The sequence below is a fragment of the Takifugu rubripes genome, chromosome 16 (genome assembly GCF_901000725.2).
Source record: "Takifugu rubripes chromosome 16, fTakRub1.2, whole genome shotgun sequence".
NCBI lineage: Eukaryota > Metazoa > Chordata > Actinopteri > Tetraodontiformes > Tetraodontidae > Takifugu > Takifugu rubripes.
Window position 1 is genome coordinate 7,701,490 of NC_042300.1, and position 24,129 is coordinate 7,725,618.

Consider the following 24,129-nt stretch of genomic DNA (forward strand, 5'->3'; position numbering starts at 1 on the left):
CGTCACACCTTTGCGACGGTCAGCCACTGGGGGGCGCTCGGGGGCATTTACCGCTGGCTCGGAAAATACAACTCCTCTCATTCAAAAGTTTTTATTTGAAATGATTTTAAATACAAATAATATATTTTTCCATTTACACTGACAGTTCCTTTGTAAACAAAAGTGGCAGATAGTCGTCGGGTAGTTTCATCCAAACCTGCCAGCCCGGGATGCTGATCTATCAGGGGTATTCATCCTCGCTGCAATTTAGTTTGTCCCCCACAGTGTGAACAACCGACGCTACATTCTATTGCAGACTGATAAATACGGAGTAGAATATTACACCAGTTACAGGCTGGAGTGAACCCGAGTGTGTGTGTATGTGTGTGTGCAGAGAGTCAGCCTAACGCACTTGAATGCAGCATTAAAAGAAGCTCAACTGTTGGATGTGGGTGTTTGAAAAATCTACCAAAGTGTCACTGTACAGTGTGAAGAGTTTTATGATGCAACAGATGGAGAGTAAAACAGCAAAGGTGGTAACAGAAAGATAACCGACAGAATCTGCGGCCGTTCCTCAGACGGAGGACGTGAAGAGGGAGCAGAAAAGAGCACCTTCCCCTCAGAGGGCAGTTGTTTTTCCTTATTAGAAGAGCACGTTTGTTCAGCAGTGATTCTGGAAGGTGCTGCGCACAAACCGCTCAGTCCCACAGGTCCGAGCAGCTCTTTGTTCGCGATGCTTTGGGTCGGCCGCCCTCGTTTAGCAGATATAACCTGTGAGGTGTGTTGCCATGGCAGAATCCGTGATATGTATAGCGGGACTAGAGGTTACTATGACAACACTAAAACAAAAACCTAAATCTGTCATACAAACTAAAATTAAAGAAAGGTTTTTTTTTGTTTTTTTTTTTGCTCTATCAAGTACTCCTGGTGCGTGGCACCCGAGTATTTCTGATGCATTTATAAGGCCTTTTGGACGATGAGTGTACACTGGAATGTGCTATGATTGAAGAGGGAAAGAAAAAAATACACAAAGAGGAGAAAGCAAGTTCTCTGAAACAATGCACGTTGTGTGTGCCCAGAGTCTGAGCCCCTTCAACAGACTAAAGGTTTGGAAAAGACTGCAAAAGAAAGCAATTTTAACACAGCCGTCTTCAGAAAACCGTAGTGAATGAGGATGACGTGGCTGGAACAGAACACGGCTAATGACGCACACACACACACACACACGCACGCACACACACACTCAGAGTCAACACAAGCACAGCTGACAGGCTGGGGGGGGGGTCACAGTGGAACTCAATCAAATCACGACGACTCTGTGGCGCCCCCTTGTGCCAGAGTGAGTCAACATCCAAGTGGGTCGACTGAGGGGAGACACGCGCTTCCGCAGTGTCCCACAGGAAGAATCATTAGCGTAAAGTTTTGAAACAAGGAAAGTTGTCAGATTTCCATCACAGGAGGTCACTGGTTTGTTTAGTTGGAACTGAATTAGCTGTTAGGCACCCCCTCTCCTCTTTCAGGAAGAAGAAAAGGTTCGAATAGGTCCTCCAGTCCACAGTGTGTCAAACTTTCATACCTGTACAAACACATATAAGGTTCCAAACGCACGCACCCGAAATACTCACGCACACTGGAGCTCCCACCCCCCCGAAACACGGGCCCGATATTCACAGAACTGTGTGAATCTTCAAGTCTCTGTATAAAAGAGGAAACTGGAAGGCAGGGGGAAGGGGTGTCACAGTCAGTATTATTGTAAAGATAAAGGAGGGGGGGGGCTCTGTGTGTACAAACTGTCTCTGAGGACTCTGCGTGGGTTCGCTGCTCCCTGTTTGTTACTCTTGAGTGTTGCTGTGGGGTCAGAGGTGGGTGGGAGGGCCGGGCGTGCGCGTCCACGTTCAGTCATTGTCCTCGTCGTCGTCTTCACTCTCCTCGATGCCGTCGCTGTCCTCCTGCTCCTCGTCCTCCTCCTCCGTGTCGGGGATGTCCCACTGAGGGTGATTGTCCAGCATAGCCTTGGCTTCGTGGACCTCCAGCTGAAGACAGAGGTTTGACGTTACACACCATAATTCTGGCTCATGTGACAGGCAAGGCGACGGCATAGGCGTCACTGTCACCTTTAGTGGTTTGATCTGGTCCAGTCCCAGGTAGGAATCTGACCGCAGGATGACAGAATATTGGTAGTTGCCTGTTTTGGAAGGTGCTGGAAACTTCAGCTCAACCTGGAATAAAAAAAGTGTAGAAAAATTTACAATTGTCTCCTCAGAAGAATGAAGCGCTGCATTATTACAGGGTCCGACAGTAAATATGAGACCAGCCTCCCCTCATTGTGCAAATAAATATGGCAAACATGTAATTAGAAGCACAATGGGGCCGATTATTATTCGGGGAATGAGCCGTGAACAGGAAGGAAATCTGAAAGCAGCAGTTTTGCCCTCGAAAGAAATAAAACATACATTATCTGTCAAACCTGCAGTTTGGAGGCAGCCAGACAACACAAACAGCAAATAACAGAAGAGTTCCAGGCTGAACCGCTGTGCTCCTTTTTATTTATTAACGCTCCTTTCAGGAGCCACGTTTTGACAAGCACAGATCCAAAGTGCAAACTGTGCAGACACCTCCTCTAAGGATATGATGATGGGAGTGCTAGTGTTGCCTAGCAACAGAGTTTTGCAAGTGACTTCTGTGTTCCAAGAAAACAGGGGGGAAAACTCTACTACTTATTAGCATCTTTACAACAAAATGAGCATTTTTGGTCTTTGCTCTTGCTAAATAAAGAACAGGAAGTGTTGCTTTCTCCGAGCAGGTACAATGTAAATCTAAAAGTCCGCTCACCTCTTCCGTGTCCTTTAGTGTGCAGACATGGTGGGGCATGGAGACGAGCGTCTGGTCTCTGCGGTCGGCTATGTAGAGCCACCACCACTCCTGCTTCTCCTCGGGGAAGTACAGGCTGTAAGCAGGATGCGTCACCTTGGACTTGGTCTCCAGCAGCGCCCGCTCCCTCCGCTGGATGCTCTGCTGCAACGCCTCCCACTCCTGACACGGCCAAGAGGAGAGCAGCGAGTTAGCAGATGTCTGGGAGCACCTATCGATTGAGGAGGTTCTGTGCTGTGATTGTTTTGACAGTTCTCTGACCTCTTCGTCGTCCCCGGCCATCTCGTCCACCTCCGTGTCGCTCTGTTTGTCGCTGTCGTCGTCTCTCTCGCTAGGAGAGTCTTTGTTGGCTTCGCCCTCCTCGGACTCGCTGCCCTTGTCCGAGGCTTCGTCCTCTTCCTCCTTCACTGTTGCTGCCGCAGCTTCCTGGAGAGCCACACCAAGGATCAGAACAGATCATTTTAATACAGAATAATCTATGTTAGGTGATCTGGATACGCACGTTTCCTGCCACGTTGCCGTTGGCCTGCTTGGTTTTGGCGGGAGCAGGTGTGGTCTTCTTTTTCGTTAATTTCTTCTTCTTGGACTTGGCTGTCTTCTTAGCCCCTTTACTCTTGTTCTGCCACACTTTTGTTTTGGTTTTACTCGAGTCCGCTTGCTTTAAAACATAGTAATACGTGTTCAGGTGACCAATAGTCAACCGGTTTTAAGATAATGACAGCAGTTATTAAATTTTGATTCGTTTATGTGATCAATTTCTACCGTTTCTTCTGTTGTTGTGGACTCATCTGGAAGGCACTGTGTTGACTCCTGCTCTTTTTCAAACACCTCCTATAGACAAACACATGCTATTACAGGCAGACAACACACTCTAGCGGCCAATCTGTGAATTGCAATATTCCCTAGTCCCAGTATTCACTACATTCCCAGTTCCACCTTTACTCACCGCCATCCGTTTTCTGGTTAAGGTGACAGTTACAGTGACAATAGACCCAGCTGTGATATTATGGCTGTCTTCATCATCAAGAACTGCAAGCAGAAAGAGAGCAGGTCAAGCATGCCGCAGGACATTTAGCCAACGTACCGTTGTATCACAGGACCCACCTTGCAGTTTGATATCCATGGTGATATGAGGGAAGCTCCCCAAGACGGCCATGACCTCATCGTACTTCTCCTCCCCCAAGACGCGCAGCATGTTGCGTCTGTCCGAGTCCTTGAGGCTCACCAGGTCCTGCAGGGACCTGACTTTGTACTGGTGAGGAGGACAAACGTGACAGCGACGGCTCGGACAACAGTGCCACTGACTAAGATTTACTATCATCTGTGTGTCCTTGTTGACATGCACAGTCTGCAGTTACCTTCTTTGAGATGCAGTAGCGGAGGTGTTCCTCTTCAAAGTGAGGCAGCTGCAGAAGAGGAGATTTGGACTCCTGCAGCCCCTGCACGATCATCTGCGTCAGCTTCATGCAGTTATCTATGGTGACCAGCCGGGGAGCGTGGAAACCTGACGGCACACACACCACACCGTTTAACAGAATGAACACAGAGGCTTTTAACTGTGAAGACTCTGGCATGTTTAAACGTACCTCCTCTGCTGTTGGCCATCATGGTCAGCTGGCAGCCCACGTTGATCATCTCCTGGAGGAGAGCTGGACTCTTCCTCACCACAAACCTCTGATCTGAAACAGATGGAAATCACACGTCGTTGCTCCCGAATTCAGGGTTTCAGTTCAAACTTGCAGCCTGTTCAAAAGTTTTCTTTTTGCATAGTTCATTTACGCTGCACATCATAACCATTCAAGAGTGCACGTATGCAAGAACTGATTAAACTACTTTACACAGTCTGCACTTTACCTCTGAGGAGGAGGGTATACTGTGGCTTTAAAATGCAAAGGTCATGCAAAGTGAACTTGAGTGTTTTACCTTCTTCTAACTCCTCTGACACATCCATACGTGCAAGGTGGGAGAGCACCAAGACCCTGGCCTTCATACTGTAGGGGTAACAGAAGGGAGGCTCCTTTTTCTTCACATTAATGTTTCCCAACTCACGGATGAGCTGCAAGACAGACGGGGGGATGAATCGTCTTTGACCTGATAAAGCAGCACAGGTAACCAGACACTCAGTTGCAACCACGCTCACCTGCGGAACTTCGATGTTATCTGTTGGTCGTATCGTGGCCTCCTTGTTGCTGCGAGGGTCGAACTCGAACGCCGCCGTCAAAACCATGCCCAACCCTGGAGGGGTGGGGTGAAATCAGTAACTCAAAATAGCAGCGACGGAAGACTTTTGAGAGAGCGTTGGTCTAGTGATATGCTGAACTCACGCTTCATGTTCATGTTGGGCGTCTTGTACATGAAGTGCATGAAGAGCTGGGTGGTGTTGATGAGGATCTGGTCTCCACTGTAGCGGATGGAGCGATACCACCAGGTGCCCTGTGGCAGGCGGTGGAGAAAGAAGAGAAAGAAGTGAGTAGAACAAACAAAGGACGTGCAAGACACAGCTGGGAAAACCGGGAAGACCTACGACAACGACAGGAAGGATGACCATGAAGGCTAATCCGTACACCAACAGCACCTGAAGAGGGATAACAGGCAAATGGTTCATTTCTAGACAACCTCAGCATGCGTGTCAAAGAAAAAGATCAATGAGTCTTTACCAGCATTGAGTTCTTTTGGTCAACGATCCAGGCAGGTAAGGCGATGCCAAAACTGGTGGCTACATGAGGAGATCGAGGAGCAAACAGACAGAAAACAAAACTCTTTAAAACAGCAAACCGCGTGACAGGGTTTAGACGTGCGTCTGTGGTGCCCCGTTAACGGGCCTGGCTGTTGGCCCTGCTGGAATGAGTGCCCTTCTGCATCCTTTTGTTTGTCACGATGAATCACTGTGTTTGAGTGCACAGAACAAGTCAACATGGAAAGACAAATGAACTCGGGCATCGGCACTCACCTCCCGGTCCGTCCGGGTTGCCGTATATTTCCCAGTTCTGGCGGGACTCTTCATTGGTGAGGCTGGGAGGGACCACAGGGAAACAGATCAATCACTTGCCTCAGGCTGATTTATCACGTTCCTGATAATACAAATGCATTCCCGCCTGGCTCAGAAAGGAACGCCACTTACGCGGCGTAGGCTTTGGCGATCCTCATGAACGTGGCCTCATCCCCGCGTTTGTCAGGGTGGTATTTGAGTGACAACACTCTGTATTGCTTCTTGATCTCTGACAACGATGCGCCCTAAAGAGACGCACATTTAGACCTCAACAGAAATGTTTCATTCATCCTAAAGGAAAGGCATTTGGGGGTTGCGGTGAGTGCTTACCGGGTCCAAGTTGAGGACTTCATAAGGGTTATACTCCTGGTATTCCCTGTCCAGCTTGGACACTTTGTAAGCTAGCAGCAGGAACACGGCCCAGCCAAACAACAAGGCTGCTTTTCTGAAAATCAGAAGGCAGAAAAAAAAATTACAAATACCCAGCTTTAGCACCATTATAAATAATTCTGGTTCTGTCGCTGGAACTGTGGTACGGCTTTAGATTAGTTATTATGCACAGGCAATCTGCAGCCCACGCTCCAGAGAGCTTTAACTTAATCTACTGCATATAAACAAGACAGCAAGACAAGCACGGCACCATCCGTCCTTGGTACAAATGCATGGTAGTTGAACTTGTTGCCATGACAATGGCAAAACCCCATGGCCTGATCTGCAGCATCTGTTCCCATGACAACTGTGCACTTGCCTGAGTTGGCAACCCAAAGATTACTTCCTAAAATATCCACATAATGATCATCAGCATTGCATAGCTCTGAGGAGGAGTCGGCTTCTCGGGTTTCCAGAGGACATTTCGCCTCCGAGTCACAAACACGATCGTACAAATAAAGAATTCTCAGAGTAAAAACAACCTGGTGCACATTTGAGATGAGGGAAAAGAAGTGAAAGCATTATTAAAAAAAACAGTGGAGAGGGTAAGAAGGCAGAAAAGGATGAAAAAAGCCAAAACACCACCATCTTTTCATCAAGCCAGAAAACACAACCAAGAAAACCGGCATAGATAGATAAAAGTGACATTAAGTTTACATCAAAAGCACTCAAAAAGAAGATTTAAAAGTGTAACTGTAAACTCCAGTCTTCTTATGTGTTACAATAGGTTATAGCCCTTCTTCACACACACCGGAGTGAAATTGACGATGTTTCTGCAGTGTAAACAGATAAGTCAGAACCAAACAGCGGCAACGGCTCAAATATCTGACAGCAAACAAAGCTGAAATTCAAATGCTTCACACAGAAATATCCTTCACGAGCCTCTCTTCAGTCTTAAGCATTAGGAGCCACAAGAAAGTTGGTTTCAAAAGCGGCGACTCAAAGGACAGCCAGTCATCTGCCAGCCATGTGTCGGAATTCATCCGCACTTCCTAAATGTGTGCACATGTTGTTGCCTTTGACAGAATCCAGGGGTGGGGGGCAGACTCACTTTAGGGTTGGAACGATGCTCTGCTGAGACTTCATCAGCCTGAGCCGGTACCAGAGACACCTGCCATGGACCCTCCGCAGACTCTTCAGACGCAGTTGTTCTGCAAAGACAATCAGCGAACTCAATAATAAAGTTTGATAAGGTCACTGATTAGATCACAGCTGCTTGAGTTTTAGTGGCACAAATATTGAGGCTTGTGTGTGTCTCTATAAAGTAATAAATCTATGTCTAAATAAAGAATAGTTAATTAATCCCATGTTTTACGATATCATTGTTCGAATGCGTATACAATGAGTCAGCTAGGTTCCCTCGATTACATTGCATAACCGGTGTTGTTATATATTATTTGTTGACAAACAAATAATGTTTAGATAAGGATTTATCAGGGTCAGAACCTGAACTGTGATTGGCTTTAGGGCTTGAAGCGGAATAATTGCATATATTTAAACAAAAAAGCCACCACAAAAGACAAAAGCATAGCAAATACAATTAATACAATTAAGATCTGATTTTATTCTGATTGAACTAACCGCTAAACAGTGGGTGGAAGTGACCTGTGAACAGCTTGGAACGTTTGCAAGTGAATGTTACACTAGAATAGTTTAGACAACCTTCAAATAAAGCAAGAGGGTAGACGCAATTACTTCCACAGGTTTTTGGTTTTTTAAATGCATGAGGTTCACTTAATGTTGGGCGAATTAGGTGTGCATAGCCTACTTAGCTGAGTTAGCAAGGAGCCAGATATCAGGCCTTACCAGCATTCTGATCCCGAGGCCAGAGGTAATATGTGGCTGGGATTACAATTAATCCGACGAAGGACGTAAGGAAATAGAAAAATGTGTTGCCGCTGTCATCGTACTGGAACTGTTGCCCGGCCATTTCGTAGCGACACTCGGGTCGCCCTTCTTCTCCAGCGCCGCGCTTCCCCCCTCAAGACTGATGTGTTCGACTTGACAGAGCGTTAGCTAACCAGCTAGCATCCAGAGAAGACGCTTGGCTCTGTTTAACGGTGTACGTGGTGTACGCATGCGCAATGCGACTTTTCTTCTTCTGTGGTTTGGTTGGAAAACGCCATAGTCGCTACTGACCCCTCGTGGTTATTTGAAATACGGTAAGAAACCAGCGAACAGCAAAAATAAAGTGTCATAAAAGCAGTTTGGAACAGGTTTCATTGTGTTTGAATGTGACAAAAATTTATTATATTTGTGATACTCACACATTTAGCGTGGAGGAGTGTTGAATATGTAGGCTAGCAAAGTAATTTACATATAATTTGGTGCAGCTCTGCACATGCTTATGCTTTTCTTCATTATTTATGAATCTATCAACCAATATATTGTTTGACAACAGCATTTATAAAAATCTTTCATCGTGATGATGGACAGATAAATAAAGAGATATTGCCGTGAAGCATGCTTTAACCTTTTTTTATTTAATATTTGTCAGATATGCACCACAATATCTTCCAAAGGCTTGCGTTCCAACTCCGGCACGGTGGCATCCGGAGCGGGGTAACCCACTGGAAGCAACATCAGCAGCTTCTCGTTGGCCGGACGCTTGAGGAGGAGCCGGAGCTGGGGGCCACAATTTAGGGGTGTCGATGTGACGGTGACAAGGCCCACGTTCTGAAGTAAATAAAATAACACTTGTGTGACAAATGTTGCCAGTGGATGGATCCCACGTGCATCTTGACAGCCTTTATGATGAACTGAAGAGGGCATGACCGATCAGATTAACTGAGCGTTACCTGTAATGCAGCCAACAGGATCCCACTGGCTATGGACACGCTGATCTCATTGTAGTAATGCGTCTTTTTCTTGTTATTTGGCAAAATCCCATAAGTCTGCTTGAAGATGAGGATTAGGTATGGAGCGACGTCCAGGTAGTCCTTGATCCAATTTGTCCTGCAAAAAGGAGAATGACTATATAGTTCTGTGAACTTGAAATGATGGAGTTTTTTGGGTTTTTTTTTAATTTCTAGTTTTTGTTGCTTACCTTAATTTAGCCAAGTCTTTCACCCACTTGTCCCCCATCCTCTGACGGTAGTTGACCTCCTCCTCTTCCTCCACTATCTGTCTGATCTGATGTTTCATCTCGGGATCTGACACGACCACAAACGTCCAGGGCTCTGTGTGAGCTCCACTGGGTGCAGTGCCTGTCCACGGCAACGAGACAAAGGAAGAATTGAACTGGAGTTCAGGTCCTACTTTATGTCAGCCCTGTCTCAAGAGGCACACTTGCCTGCAGTGAGGATGACGTTGTCGATGACCTCTCGGGGGACGGGCTCCGGGCTGATCAAGCGGACCGTTCTACGCTGGTTAAGCAGCCTGTAAAATTCCTTGGATCTTTCCACCATTGTTTCCTCTGGATAACGCATTGCTGAGTAAGGAACATGTGGAATGTCCTGCTCCTCACTCCTGTCCACCCAGTCATCGCCCTCTTAAAATGTAACATCCCACAAAAGGGATTGATTGTTTGCACTTTAAAATTGCAAAACAGATGTCAACATGATGTCATTGCTTGTTCTTGTTAGGGAACAGTTGTTCATGAATGGAGTCATTCGCTGATGATAATAAAGAAATGTGAAAAATCTCCATTTTTGATTAAATGTGAAAATGTGATTTCCCAACACCAGTTGTCCTGAAAAACCCCCAATGTAAACCATTTACCCAGAAATATTTCACCAAATGCCTCACAGCTTTCACACATTCTGGTTACATATTGTTTAGCTCATTTAATGTTGCACAATTATCAAAAATCCAAGTAACATTCCTCTGGGTTTGGTTTATTAGGAAGTAAATGCCCCCCTTAAAGTACATCTGTGTTGCTTGATAAAAGTAGACTGGCTGAATATTAAATCAATTGGCCTAAAACGAGAAAGAAGAGAAAAAAAACTTTACACTCAGTAACTATTCAAATTTAGAGGCAGCTGTACAAAATGACCTGAGGCGCTTTTAAAACTGCCACAATGAGGAGGGGAAAGATTGTGCGTTACCGTCTTCTCGCTGTTCCAGCTCGGTGTCATCCTGGACTTCTTGGTCGACCCAGGGTCTAGAGTCTACCTTGGCTGCTTTCAAGCGTGAGGAAGGGGTCTCCGCGTCCTTGGACTTCACCAGCATGTAACCTAGGACCAGGCACAGGACCAGCGCCAGGACGGGCGTGAGGACGGACAGGAGAGCCATGACTGTGGGACCCACTTGTCCTGATGTTACGTAACAATGTACCAACGGACTGACGTATGCCGGGTGGGTGGGTACATTTGGTGGAGGTCCACACATCCCATAACCTTAGCTGTGTTTACTCTTATCATTGCTTTCGCAATATGTGTCTGCGTTTATCTGATGTATGCGAGGCAGTATGGCACCAGCACACACCAAACAATGTTGATCCAAAACCACACGAAATTTACAACTTTTAAGTTGCTTATGTCACACCTGAATTAATCTTTGCGGTGTCCATGGGAGAATTAATAAAATTGTATTTAGCTCAATTTTGACTTGTATTTCTCTAAATGGGCGACAGGTGGCACCAACGCCGGGGTGAAACGTCGAGATGCAGGACTCGCGCAGGTTGGTGCGAATTTAAGACATAAAGGTTTTAACTGGCAAAAAGAAATGAAACGTTTGCTAGTGTAACGGATGAATGGTCTGATGCAAGTGCAGCAAACCCTCGAAAGCTTTCACCTGCCGTCACCTCTCCAGTTCGCTCCGGTGCGCAGAGGAGCCATTGAGGGAATCTGAGTGGCGCGCTGCAAAAAATGACCCAAAAGAGTGCCCCTGCCAAAAACTGGCATACTTTAAAAAAAAAAAAGCTAGTCAGCTGCACGACAATAACTAAAATATTCAAAAACAATAGATGGGTTTAAAATGCAACGTTATATGTTGGAAATGATGCTGAAGGTCGGGAGTTTGTGCGTTACTCAACCAGACAGGATGGCTCTAAAACCTCCTCAAACAACTGTCACGTCAATGACAGTATGTATTGTGATATTTGATGCGTTATTCCCTGGCACAGAACACACAGCGCACAGTAAAACCATTATTTGACATGAATTAAACTCCTGACACCCATTTCTTACAGCGGTAGCTCCGCCCCCTCCCCTCTCTCCGGCGCTGTGCTTTAAATAGCAGCTGTTAAAAGGCTCCTCACCATCCTCCTGTGCGCCGGGCATCGAACACTCAGTCACTGTCGGCACCGAGGAACCCCGCTCATTCATTAAACCGACCCAGTTCTCGTCCTGCAATGTCGGCCGCCAGCACCGAGACCAGTGCCCCGCTGCCCACCGCCGGCAGCCGCGTGTTCTTCCAAGCTTCGTCCGGGGTGGGCTGCGTGGGGTCCGGACCCATCACCACCGGGGAGGACCCGGTCCAAAAGAAACAGGGAAAAGTGACTGTGAAGTATGACAGGAAAGAGCTGCGGAAAAGGCTGGTTCTGGAGGAGTGGATCATCGAGCAGCTCAGCGAGTTGTACGACTGCGAGGTGAGTGGAGATTTGCACCTCGATGCACCTTTGAAGGAAGGAAAGCCGCCTCAATGACACGCGAGGAATCTGCTTCACACACGGCCTCTTCCCAGATTCAGCTGAGGAAGATCTCACATTCCATTCATTTAGGCTCAGACCTCAGAATTACGCAGCCGCATCCTCAACTCCTCGGGCGCCTTTGTCCTGCAGCGCTGATACCTGCTGCTTATCTGGGAGCCGATTCAGATTGAGACCTTGATTTTCTTAAGAACAGGCAAACCTGGAATATCACGGATTTGGAAGAGCGCGTAAAGAGAAAAACCTTAGGGTTGTTTTTTAAAAAATTGCCTTTTTAAGCCCTCCACCTTCACCTGGAGGTTTTCTCCTCTACCTGCTGCATTCGTGTTCTACACGTTCATGTCCACAATTCAGATTAAAATGTAAAAAGAGGATATCTCCAGAGGAATTCTATAGGTGTAGGTGCATGTGTGTGCGGTGCTTCATGCGGTCGGTTTCACCGTGCCTGAGACGAGCTGGGGGAGGGGACGGTGCTGGAGACTTCAGAAGAAGGGCAGTGGGTTACGGATGTGCTGATGCTCTGACTCTCTCCACCAGCCAATCACCTCTTTTCCTGGCCACAGACGCTCTGCACGCGCGTGCTCGGCATGCCTGTCACATCAGCCATTTCGAGGGGGGCAAGGTGAGCAGACAGGAAGCTGCTCGAGTCCTGCTGGGGGGTGAATGAAGCACCTTTGTAGTGTTGAGGTGGTTCGTCAGTCATGCCTGCTTGTGTCCCTGCAGCACACGCAGGAGGGAAACACCAGAGCCGAAGGACGCACAAAAGGATAAAATCTGTCATTGCAATGCAGAATCGTCACTGCAGCAGGCGCCCTACATGCGCACGTACGAGGGAATGAAATACAGGAAAAAGTGCGTCCTGTCATCATGGTTTTCCAGCACCCTCTATTCTTTTTATAGTCCCTCTCTTATAGAGAGTCAGAGCTTCGGAGCCAGCCTGAGTGTGGTTTATATTTCATAGCTGCGCTCCGGCCTGCGTGTCGGTCGGCCACCAGCAGGTTCACCCAAACCAAAAAGTCGTCCAGTCTGCACCAACCCAGGGCCGAGGTCCAGCTCGGTCAGGCAGCATTCGCCTCCTCAGATTACTCTGTAGATGCTTCGCTTCCATTTGTGTGGCTACAGATACATTAATCTTGTCAGGACACTTCCTCGCATCACGTAGCAAAAGGGGCTGTAATGTCACATGATAGTCCCCGGGCGCGCTCGCCATGTCTGACGCTGCCAGTCCACGATAGAGAGCGGAAAAGATAACGAGACCAGCATGCGATTGTTCTGAAGTGCTGAACTGTCAAGGGTTCGTCTGCAGGATTGATAGCGGCAGCGTTTGAGCAGGTGGAGCAAACAGGAAGTCCCAGTCCTGTCCTGTCCGTTCACACGAAAAATAGAAGCGGGGGCTCGCTCGTTTGGCTGCGCTGGATGGTCTTAAAGGTCAACGATTGTATCGGTTTCATAAGAAAACCTGATACTGTAGCGCATCAGATGAGGGGCTGAGGGGAGTGTGTTAGTGCACACAGACAGTTTGATTTCCAATAACAGGTAATAAGAACATCTCTGGAAAGCGTGTTTCAGGATAATTGGCATAAAATGACACCAGAAATGAAGACTTGTTGTCCTCAGCTGGCCAATAAAAGGCAAACGACACAAACCCCAGATGGATGACTCAGTTAGGACATGACGTAATCAAAAGAAAGTTCCCTTATTTGAGGTTTTGTTGCATGATGCAGTAGGAAGGCATCATTTTGCTTCCACAGACTTCTGTTTTCTTCTTGACTAAGTGACATAAGAATCAATATCCATCCACCGTCCTGATCTGCACTTATGTGGCTGACGTGTAAAGGCTAACGGCTATTTAGCTCAATCATTAAATGCCATTCAGGACAGTTAGATAGACTATTAAGTGTTCTGTCTTCCTCGTTCAAATCCTTATGCTATGCTAAGCTAACTCCAAAGGCTGCTTTTCAATTATGAATCCATAACGAAATGTTATATTTATTTTTCTATGTCCAGTATTGGAACAGGATTGATTTTAAGTCACCCTGAGCTTCTGCTTCACTCCTCTTCTCTGGACAAGAGGGGACACATTCTCCTCTGCTCTCCTGACAGATGTTGCTTCTGTTCCTTCTTCAAAGTAAAGAGACTTGAAGTGAGGGAGAGAGAAAAAAGCCACTTTACAGCTATTAATGCAGTACAGTGGCTCATCATAGCAGAGTGACTCACAGCGAGTGTCTTAAAATATGTGGATGATTATCACATTTCCTCGGGTTGTTCCTGCTTTGACCTCCAGGTAAGCATCTTTCTCCTCTTTTGTCATCCTCAAAAGACAAGCCGGCAGTAAATGTGCGTTTGTGCACCTCCCCCACTGAGTTTTTAGGCCCGCAAGCATCATCGCAGCCCAACAGACATAAATCATCATTTTTTACCCCGAGGCAGAGCGCATGAGAGCGCTGGGTCGAGTCTACAGTTGGTGATTAAAAGATGGGATGCGTCTACCTGAGCTTCAATCGATGAAGGAGGTCGAGAAAGTGTGTGTGTGTGTGTGTGTGTGTGTGTGTGTGTGCGCGTGTGTGTGCGCGTGTGTGTGTGTGTGTGTGTGTGTGTGTGTGTGTGTGTGTGTGTGTGTGTGCGCGTGTGTGTGTGTGTGTGTGTGTGTGTGTGTGTGTGTGTGTGAGAGACAGTGACGGAGTGGTAAATGTGGTGTGAGCCTGCAGACGCTGCAGTTTTCAGGCGTGCCGTCAGGGCGCCTGCCTCCGAGTGATCGGGCCAGGCACCCTGTAATGGCCTACTTTTTCAAGGCTCGCTGTCGGCGGAGCTCCCGCTGAATGGATTGATTCATATGTGCACGGCCAAACATTTGCAGAAATGCACCAATGCTCCCTCAGGCCTCGCGTGCACGCCCGGGTTCATGTGTGTAACAGTTGGGCTCGGTGACAGTCCAGTGCGTTGTGGCAGAGCCTGGCTGGCGTGTTGCCACGACGATTTAGACATGAATGGATGGGCACACACACACACACACACACACTTGCATTTCTGACTTTGTGGGGATATAATAGACAGTTCTTACCCAGATCCTTGGGTAAACCATCCCAAACTAAACCTAATTCTAACCTCAACCTTAACACCATGACTTAACCCCCAAACAATCCTTGGACGTGGCGGGGACCAGCCAAAATGGCCACCACATTGCAAAAATGTCCTCGTTTTGATAGCAGAATGAGTATGTTGGTACTCAATATGTAGCAAATACAAGGACGCATACAGAATCAATGAATCTTCTCTTTCTGAGTTACGGGTTCCTCCTCAACACCTGAACTCTAGATGGAGGTGTCTCTCCCATCTGCACCACGCTCCCCTCCTCCCCCCGTCATTGCTGTGACCTTGCCAGCAAGGTCATCTCCCCTCGCTCGCTCCTGAAGGTATTTGTTCCTGAAAAGTCGAGCTTCCGCGTGTCATGTGAGACTTGTCGAGTGGCCGCGGCAGAGTAAACAGCGCAATTCGAACCAAGTCATTAGCGTCACACGATAGCTTCGGGAAGTCCACATCGGGGAGAAACGCGCGTGTATCGACACGTAAACACAGAGCGAAGCGTCATCTCACCGCCAAGGTTGTTGGACAGGCTGCATGTGCAGACAACACACGCCGACGATGCTATGACTCAACTGAACACAGGCCTTCTGCCTCAGACCGGTGCCGCCGTCGCTCAGGTGGAGCGCTGTGCACGCAGGCATTGGGTTCTGCTCCATATCAGCAGGTTTGAATGACAGAGTGACCCTGTGGTGCACGGAAGGAAGCCCCGCTTTCACCTCTGCTCCCTTTTAAACTGTAGACAAAAATAGTGCCTCGCCGTGCACGCCGGCACATTTCACGCAGCACCTGCTGACACATCTGCTGCCCAACAAATCACCAGTGTTGACAAGGAGGCCTTTGAAGTGGGCGGATAGCCACCAGCTGTTGAAACAGGCAAACAACAGGCAGGCAGGCGTCAAGAGACGTGTCGCAAAAACCAGGCCGGGTGTGAAGGTTACGGCGTGTTTGCCCTCCTCTGCCTTCTCAGCTGTTGTTTAATCCACCCTCTTCTCGCCATCGTTCTTCAACTGACGTGCGCGATCATGCACGTATGACAAAAGAACAGCGCCGACATATGTCGGCACTCCCAGATTAGCTGGATTCGGCATTCACAATCCAAGCCAGCGTCTTATTTATGCTTTCATTTCTTCCCTCGGTTTCCCACTCGATTTAGCACATATGCTACGCTAATGGACTCAGCTGTGACGCCGTTGCAGCCGAGGAAGGAAAACCAGATGGGAATCGCTGATCTAGACCATTCCACTTCACACCAATGCTGCACACGTTTCCAGAAAAATCGGCTTTGGACGAGAGGATGAGAGGGTTGATTCAGTGTAGGAGTCCCAGACACACACTTTATGGTCTCCGTCCCGCTTCTCAACCCGATCTTTATTACTGGTCTGACTGGGAGCGCGGTTTCTAAAGTGTCTGTGAACAAACACTGACTCATTCAGGGTGGCTGGCACCAGTGTGGACCACAGCTGTGTTCCACACGTGCCCACAGACAAACACCTTTTATTTAGAAGGCCAAAAAAAAAAAATCATTTAACTCAGTTAACCCAATTTATGGACGCTGCACTTCTTGGATGGCCTGCATTCACAACAAAGGCTTCCCTAATTCACTCCCCATATAAATGAATCCATGATTTTGATTGGTCGACGGCCTGTGACCTCGGTGACATCGATGTTTTCAGTTCAGTTTTAGCTGGAGGCAAAAGGCCAAACGGGCCCCAGTTGTCAATAGGTTAGCTACAGGGAGGAGCCTCACGCTCGGTTAGCTGCACGGAGTGGAACAGTGCCAAGAGACGGCTGCGGATTAACAGGCGGCGGTGACTCCCGAGCAGCCAGATCCTCCGGTTGGGTTCATTTCTATCAGTTCTCCCAGTACCTGTGTGGGCGTTCTTCACTTTCCTCCCAATTCCAGCTTGACTGGAGACTGAATTGACTCTGTGTCAGTTTCCTAGACAATACATCATCAACAATTAAATCTATTTAGTTATGAGAATGACACAACAGCTCCGGTAGAATCGGCTCGTCACGGAGGGCAAATGAATCATCTCAGCATTTGTCAGTCATCTGATCACGATTCCGGTTTGAGAAATCGTTGTTATTTATGGCTGAAGTTCTCCTTTGAGGTCTAATTCTTCCTCCTCTCCTCCTCCTTTGTCTCGGCGGGTCCTCTCTCTGATGTAGCCTCCTCTGGAGCTCGGCTGAATCAGCGTTGGGGACGTGGAGGGGGGGGGGGGGGGGGGGGGGGGGAAGAATCAGCTTTTGATGCGGCAGCTAACGACATCAGTGATGTCACATCCTTTGTGGGCCAAGGGCGGAGAGGGATCACCGTTTCTCACACTGCCCTCTTCCTCACCTTGGTCTCCTCAGCTATCTCGCCACACCTCCCTTCCTCTCTTTTCTGTGGCGTGAATGAGCTCCCCCCCCCCCCCCATCGCGCTCCTCTCAGGAGAGGAATCCATCCCACCTCGAGCTGCTCCTCACTTTGATGTGACGCAGCAGAGAGAGGAGCCGTGAGGTTTTAAACCGTTGCACAATCCTCCTCTTCCTCCCTCTCTGCTTCTTCACATTCATGACCCACTTTTTTTATGGGGGGGTCTTCATCTTCAAAACACGTGATTTTCTCATGCACCTGCTTATCTGGCCCGTTAAAATCTCGCTACAGTAGCCCAGAAGGAACAAACGCATCCAAAGGCACCGTAGCAGTGAAGGCTAACCTCTCTTCTGACCAGCACATGTCATGAGTCGGTGGTTATTTCTCCTCGGGTGGTGTTTAGTTTGAGCAGACTTTGTGTGGAGTCACCAGGTCCAGATGCCTTCAGCGTTGACTCACCTCAGCCAGACGGACCAGAACCAGTCTGACACGGTTGTGAGCGTTTTCTTGCTCTCCATTTCCCTCAGAGGTGCTTTCAAAAGACAGACTTGTTATTCTTTTGGCCTCCCGACTGACACGGACTCTGTGCGTTGTCCCAGAGAACACGTCGCCTCTCTATTCCCAGTCAATAAACACACAAATTCTTCCTCCTCTTTCTTCACACCACAGAACGCACTACAGTTCTATTTAGCACGGTCCCTTTCCCATCAATTTAATCCAAACTCTTTTTAGCCAATATTTTCATGTACTTCTGCCTCTTTTTTCTGGTTTTGGTTACTTGGGGTGACATAATAGATTTAAACAACAGAGTTGTGAAGGGATGCATAGATATTTTAATAGCGTTAGACCGCGACTGGCCGCTCTTATTTTGTCACTCTTGGCCAGATGAACCGTTTTCCCCTGGGGCAGAGGGCGGGACCTCATCTATTTTAGGCTCTCCGTCACCAGAAGAGCAAACAAGTTTGGTGTTTTATCCGTGCGTGTGCGTGCATGTGCGTGCGTGTGCGTGGAGTGTGAGATTGTCATTGTTGATTGCCTGTAGTCACGCTTCCCGCAGAGGCCACGCTTGTCACGGTCATCACGGAATCAAAGTGACACGTTGACGGGCAGTCCACGCACGTGCCCACACACACACACACACACACACACACACACACACACACACACACACGCACGCGCAGATTTTTTTGCATTCATGATTTATTGGATTCTAGCTAGAAATGATGTTCCAAGCTGGATCACAGTCGGGCTTGCAGTGTCACATTTGAGGCAAAAAAAAATAGGAAAAGCTTTTACAAAGAGCTAATTCCATGCTGCAAACATCAAAGAGACTATGCAAAAAGTGTATAATCACATTGGGCTTTAATGCTGAGAGCAAATTATCCTGCCATCCTCCGTGTTCCTGTGTCTGAATATCAGCTCACGCTCCAGGCTAATGCATGCAGGAATCCTTTTAGATGTTACACACACACACATGCACACACAGTCTGATCAACCCTCTTATACTGCTGCTATAGCTGACAGGATAGTGACACAGATCCATCAGTATTAGGCTTTTTAAAGCTAATAAAAAGCTCATTTAAAGCTAATGACTAATGGAGCATTCCAAGACCAGAGGTTGGTGTATTTAATGTCTGTGTCGAATCTGAAGTAGCATCTTTCTGGAAACCTGATTTAATTCCGCTGGTTTCGACAAGTCAGCTCTGTTTCAAGGTTTAAATAGTGGTGCGGCAATGAAGAATCTGGATTTTTATATTGCTGGTATCTAGCAGTTCAGTAGCCTTTTCGCAGGAGAATGAGGCACTTCTGCAGGCCTGAGCCTCCCTCTCTGCTTCCTCTGCTCCAACCGTGGTTTAAACCACAGGACCTTTTGAAGTGGAGCTGTGGAGGATACAGCCTCTAACAGACCATTTGATGCTGCTCCAGTGACATTTGCTCATGATCCCAGCCTCTAAATACAAACAAGACATAAGAAAGTGAGACCACGGATGGGTGGGCTGATTTTAGCGACACAGATGACACAAAACCATGTTTTTAGGGGTTTTTTTGGTGCTTCTTTTCTACCTCTTTCCAATGCAGGTTTAAATTACTCCCATTTTGACTGGTAGCAGCTCACTAACCGAAACGTATTCACATGTTTTCAGGAGGAAGAGATGCCAGAAGTGGAGATAGACATAGATGACCTGTTGGAGGTCACCAGTGATGATGAAAGAGCCAGCAAACTGCAGGTACACCCAGCGTGTCTGGATGATTTTAGATTTATCACAAGCCCCCCACATGTCGAGGCATATTCTTTTAAGATGTTAATAAAACATGTTCATGTTTTAACATGTTCATAAAAACACATTATCATGGTAACCTATATTAAATTAGTGATTTATTTCCAAACTAAACTGTAATACACAAATACAAGGATGGACGTAAGCGTGTACGTCTGCACAAACGCAGATAAAAATGGATGCATGCGAGTCGAGGGAGTCTTTAACCTGATCTGAGCTGTTGTTTCTGTCACTCTTCTGTTTTTGCTGTGCTAAAAATACACACAGAGAGGACAGATCTGACACAGTGTGTGAAATTAACAGTTTTAAACCTAAAAGGTTTAATCCCTAAACAACTCCTGTTTTTAATTTTTTTTTATCATCCACAGGAGTCTCTAACAGATTGCTACAAACCAACAGAGGTGGGTATCTAACCGTGTGTGTGTGTGTGGCAGGGCAGGGGCTGGCTTTGTTTCCATGGTAACTGACACCTAATCACTGATGTTTGGGGGGTTTTAACATTGTCACACATGTGTTGGGTGAGACCTTTTTGGCCATTAAAGGTAGTAGAGATCAATCACATTATCTCCCATCTGTGTGAGAGGCCCAGTTTGACCCCTTCAAGGTCACACCTCTCACAAGTGTCTGACCTCCAATACACACCCGCTCACACTCAAACACACACTTTGAAATCCCCCGAGAGAGTATCGGCGCAGATGCCGCGTTCATTACAATCCCGCTAAGGCGGCGTGAAAGGGTGAATGTGGCAGAGGTCATCTCCGGACAGGGGAGTAAAAGTGGAGTTTAACTGACTGCTTTTTCCCTCCTCGCAGGACTTTGTCCGAGAGTTGCTGTGCAGGATAAGAGGAATGCGAAAGCTCAGCGCGCCAACTAAGAAGGGTCTATAATGGATGCGATGCCGACCATCAACCCACCAACATCTCAGCTCAACGTGGACTGTCATCGCAAAAATTATCTAAACATAACGGCAATAGTAAATAACCTGCAAACTGCACCGTCAACTCCACACACAGAGCACTACCTATCCATCTCACCATCACGAGAACAAAAGGTGTATTATAATATTTGACTGTTGAACTGTACTGGAAAGGTCACCGCGCTAACGTCAAACCTGGGCCGTTTGACAGCCACCCGTGTCACATTTTAGAGCCATGCTAACTGCTAGCGCGTGACCCCGGCAGCCATATGGACTAAAACACACAAGTCAAAAATGAAGGTGGTAACATAAAAGGAGACATTTGTACCGCTGTAGGTGTTTAAATTAGCAGCGGCACTATGTAATCAGAGTGCCGCATGGTTTTAGTCTTTTATACGAGATGTTTTACTGTTACTTTTAAAAACTATGTACTGTACGTTGACATTGATCGTTGTGATTGAAATGTGATCTTCATCAGTTCTTCGTCCCAGTTTGAAGCCAACCTGCTGATTCCTCAGCGCTTTTGTTCGAAGCACAAAGTGTGAGCGCGGCAGTGGGAGGGTTTAGCCACCATTGCCGTCCACATCCATCACCACAGCAAGGCATGATGGGTATTGCAGTTCTCTGTGCGAGACTACGAAACCTGTATGATTGGCAGCCTTTCTCTAGCCATGTTTTGCTTTCCCTTCTCAGAACACATATCGGCGGTTCTTTTTGGTTTAAGCACAAAGATTTATTCTTTTTAGTTTTCCTCTCCAACAGTGATTGATGTTGCCTTCAAGGACATTCAGGATCTTTTTGTTTTCCTAGGCACTGAACCTTAACAACTGACAACATACCCGGTGGAGTCAGAACCAACTTGAGAACTCTTAGAAACATGTCAGGTCCTGTAAGGGAAGGTGTGCCAAAACTGGGCGTATCCATGCTAAATGCCATTAGTCATTGGGGTGACGCGGCGTTTCCAAAGCAATTGTTTGTGTATCGTAATCCGGGCGGGACTATGCTTTTAGACTTTTAAGACTTTTCCAGGTTGCAGGAGTTTTGGTTAGATAATCCCACGTTTGAGAGGTGGATTTATTCATGTACTGTTGTCGCAGAGCCTCCGTGCACCGACACACTCTGGCACAATCATGACCTGTGTTCCGGTGGGCCCTAAGCCCCTCACATGACACAAACCCCCATCCACCAACGGCCGGAACAGGGAGACCCGTCTTGCATGCTAACGGCAGAAGAAATCGATGAAGAGTATATTTAATAAACTTATAATCAAGCAAAAAATACTTCTTTTTTTTTTTTTAGCTGCCATGTCCAACTTTGTAGAATCTCTTTGTGTTGAAACCACATCGGAGAGAACCCAGGAATATTTTTTAAACGGTGCTGTTTTTTGATGTTCTTCCCAGGTTTTGGACATATAGGATTCACTGTTTATGATGTGGGTGCCAACACATTTAGCCAGTTTTCTTTCTTCTTTTTTTTTGTTAATCAGTGACTTGGTAAGAAATGGTGATTATTATGGAACCTGAGATCTGAGATGCACCCAGGACTCACATGGAGGTACTCCATAAGATTTTATTTCTGACTAGAATCAGTACAGGGGCAATAGGCTGATATTTTATTATTTATGCAGAGAGTGTTTTAAAAGTGTCCATACTAGAAAGCTTTACATTTGCATGTGTTTTTTAAATTTGCATGTTGAGGGGGAACTCAGAGGTTTTTGATTTCATGAAAATAAAATGTTCCTTTTTATACTTTATTATTTAAAATATGCAGATTTTTTTTCAGCTACAAGTTTGTTTTTTCTCTATATCCACAATAAGAATTCTTGTTTTAAATTGTAATGTGGTGTGTGGTCTGTTTTTGCTGATAATAAAAATGCAGAATGACTCCTTACTCTTTAAAAATATTCTTCCTTTTTTTGTGGTTTCTAAAGATGAGGTCAGCGAACGCAAGCAAAAAAGACCCAAAAGTGCTTCTGACAAGTCCATTTTAGAAACAAAGGCACAAAAAGAGAAGCTAACCACTTAGTCTAAGACAATGCAGACAAATCTCAGCTGTTAATCATGATGAGTTTTTAACATGACACAACTAAACAAAAATTAACCGCATAATAAAATAATAAATTAAATGAGAAGGAAAACGAACTGGATGGAAGCTTGTTGCTGGTCAGCCTAAACTGAAGAGCACCACATAACAAATGTAGAGTTTCACAGTTAACATTTTATGTGTTATCCTTCTAGTGTGCCTTCATGCTAAGCTAAGCTATATTTAACCTGATTTCCCTCAATGTGACCCTGAGTTTCAGCACAAAGGCTGTATTAGAGCATCCCTGCTGCTAATGTCTTCCTTGTCAGCGGCACACAATGTGGCAGCAGTTTAGTAGGACGTCCCTGCTTGCTGTCTGCTCTTGTAAAGAGCTCATCGGGGTATGAATTATTGCTCAATGCGCACGAGTGGCCGTCCTCTGCAGCATGTCTGGCCCCATATGCTGGCCTACTGTCCTACTGTACACTGTTGCTAGGTAGAAAAACAATGGCCACAAGCCGCTGGGAGCAGCGAGGAAATGCTCAGCACAGTGAAACCTCGGAGCGGCGCCTTTATGGAGATGCGCGGGAACGGGTCAAGGTTAATTTAGGTTTCTCCACAAATGCGAGTCATGTGGAAAAATAGAGGGCAGTTTACAGACAAAAAGGCAGACGGAGAGATGCACACGCATCCGTGAAGATGAGGAATGACACAAGTTCCAAAAACAGCCTCGTGGATTTTGCTGCAAGATACTGCACACACACACACACACACACACACACACACACACACACACACACACACACAAACACGTGCTGATGCATCTGTGTGTCGGCCAAAAACAACCAGCCAAACGCGGCTGTGACGGGGCGGCGTGCGCCTTTAAATTCCATGACCCACTTTTCACAGCTGGGGCTGGCTGGCTGGCATGGCGCGCTCGTGCACGCTGCCTTGAATAATTGGAACTGCAAGGTGAATGTGAGGAGAATGGCTAAAGACTGGAGCCCCCCCCCCCTCCTCCTCCTGTTCGCCTGCCAGCACAGCCATCAGCTGGCTGCTCACCAGCTAATGTCACACCAGCGCCGTGCTGGCATCAGTGCTGCTCACACCAGCACGGAGGCCTGGATCTGAATGGACAGATGCGCTGAAGAGGTGTGTAACTGCTGGCTTTACAAACTGGACCATCGCGACTGAGAAACAGCCCCTACTGTAAAATGACTCCCATCCCCCCCTGCTTCATTCTCCTACTCCATGCTCTCCTCTCCTCTCCTCTCCCCTCCTCACCCCACCCACCCCCCTCCTGAATGCAGTGATCCATCATTCCAATGAATCCAGAAGAGAGGGATGGAAAATAGACAGAGCGATCCTTCTGATGAAGGAGGCCAGCACCCCCCCCATCCCCTCCGGGATCTTCTCAGCTGGGAGATCTAATCTCTGGAGCCCCGCAGCCCACCCAGAGCATCAGGGACACGCATGGGTGATGTGTCGCGCTCCTTCATGTGTGTGACAGCCCGTTCAGACCCACAGCATCACTTATTAGCCTGACACGAGGGAGAAAAGGTGGCGGCAGCTTCTCGTGTCTCCTCAGTGACACGGACCCCGGTGCAT

At 47.1% G+C, this 24,129-nt stretch overlaps 3 protein-coding genes across 3 annotated transcripts; 1 reads left to right on the plus strand and 2 right to left on the minus strand.

Annotated features, from left to right (window-relative positions):
- Positions 1-75: 75 nt before the first annotated feature.
- Positions 76-8,336, minus strand: sec63 (SEC63 homolog, protein translocation regulator). The gene is made up of 20 exons (XM_003971566.3): positions 8,075-8,336; positions 7,320-7,419; positions 6,170-6,284; positions 5,972-6,084; positions 5,801-5,862; positions 5,508-5,566; positions 5,375-5,425; positions 5,175-5,283; positions 4,991-5,085; positions 4,774-4,906; positions 4,437-4,529; positions 4,209-4,354; positions 3,955-4,102; positions 3,797-3,879; positions 3,613-3,681; positions 3,353-3,508; positions 3,112-3,276; positions 2,812-3,012; positions 2,094-2,198; positions 76-2,012 (listed from the first exon to the last, which is right to left on the minus strand). Exons 1-20 carry the CDS (start codon positions 8,196-8,198, stop codon positions 1,875-1,877), a joined length of 2,265 nt encoding a protein of 754 aa, XP_003971615.2. The 5' UTR covers positions 8,199-8,336; the 3' UTR covers positions 76-1,874.
- A 394-nt stretch (positions 8,337-8,730) lies between these two features.
- Positions 8,731-10,526, minus strand: iyd (iodotyrosine deiodinase). The gene is made up of 5 exons (XM_003971567.3): positions 10,315-10,526; positions 9,561-9,758; positions 9,315-9,474; positions 9,067-9,223; positions 8,731-8,944 (listed from the first exon to the last, which is right to left on the minus strand). The coding sequence occupies exons 1-5, from the start codon at positions 10,499-10,501 to the stop codon at positions 8,762-8,764; spliced, it is 885 nt and encodes a 294-aa protein (XP_003971616.2). The 5' UTR covers positions 10,502-10,526; the 3' UTR covers positions 8,731-8,761.
- A 922-nt stretch (positions 10,527-11,448) lies between these two features.
- ppp1r14c (protein phosphatase 1, regulatory (inhibitor) subunit 14C) lies at positions 11,449-22,402 on the plus strand. Its single transcript, XM_003971649.3, has 4 exons — positions 11,449-11,798; positions 19,449-19,532; positions 19,952-19,984; positions 20,396-22,402. Exons 1-4 carry the CDS (start codon positions 11,562-11,564, stop codon positions 20,468-20,470), a joined length of 429 nt encoding a protein of 142 aa, XP_003971698.1. The 5' UTR covers positions 11,449-11,561; the 3' UTR covers positions 20,471-22,402.
- Positions 22,403-24,129: the final 1,727 nt, after the last annotated feature.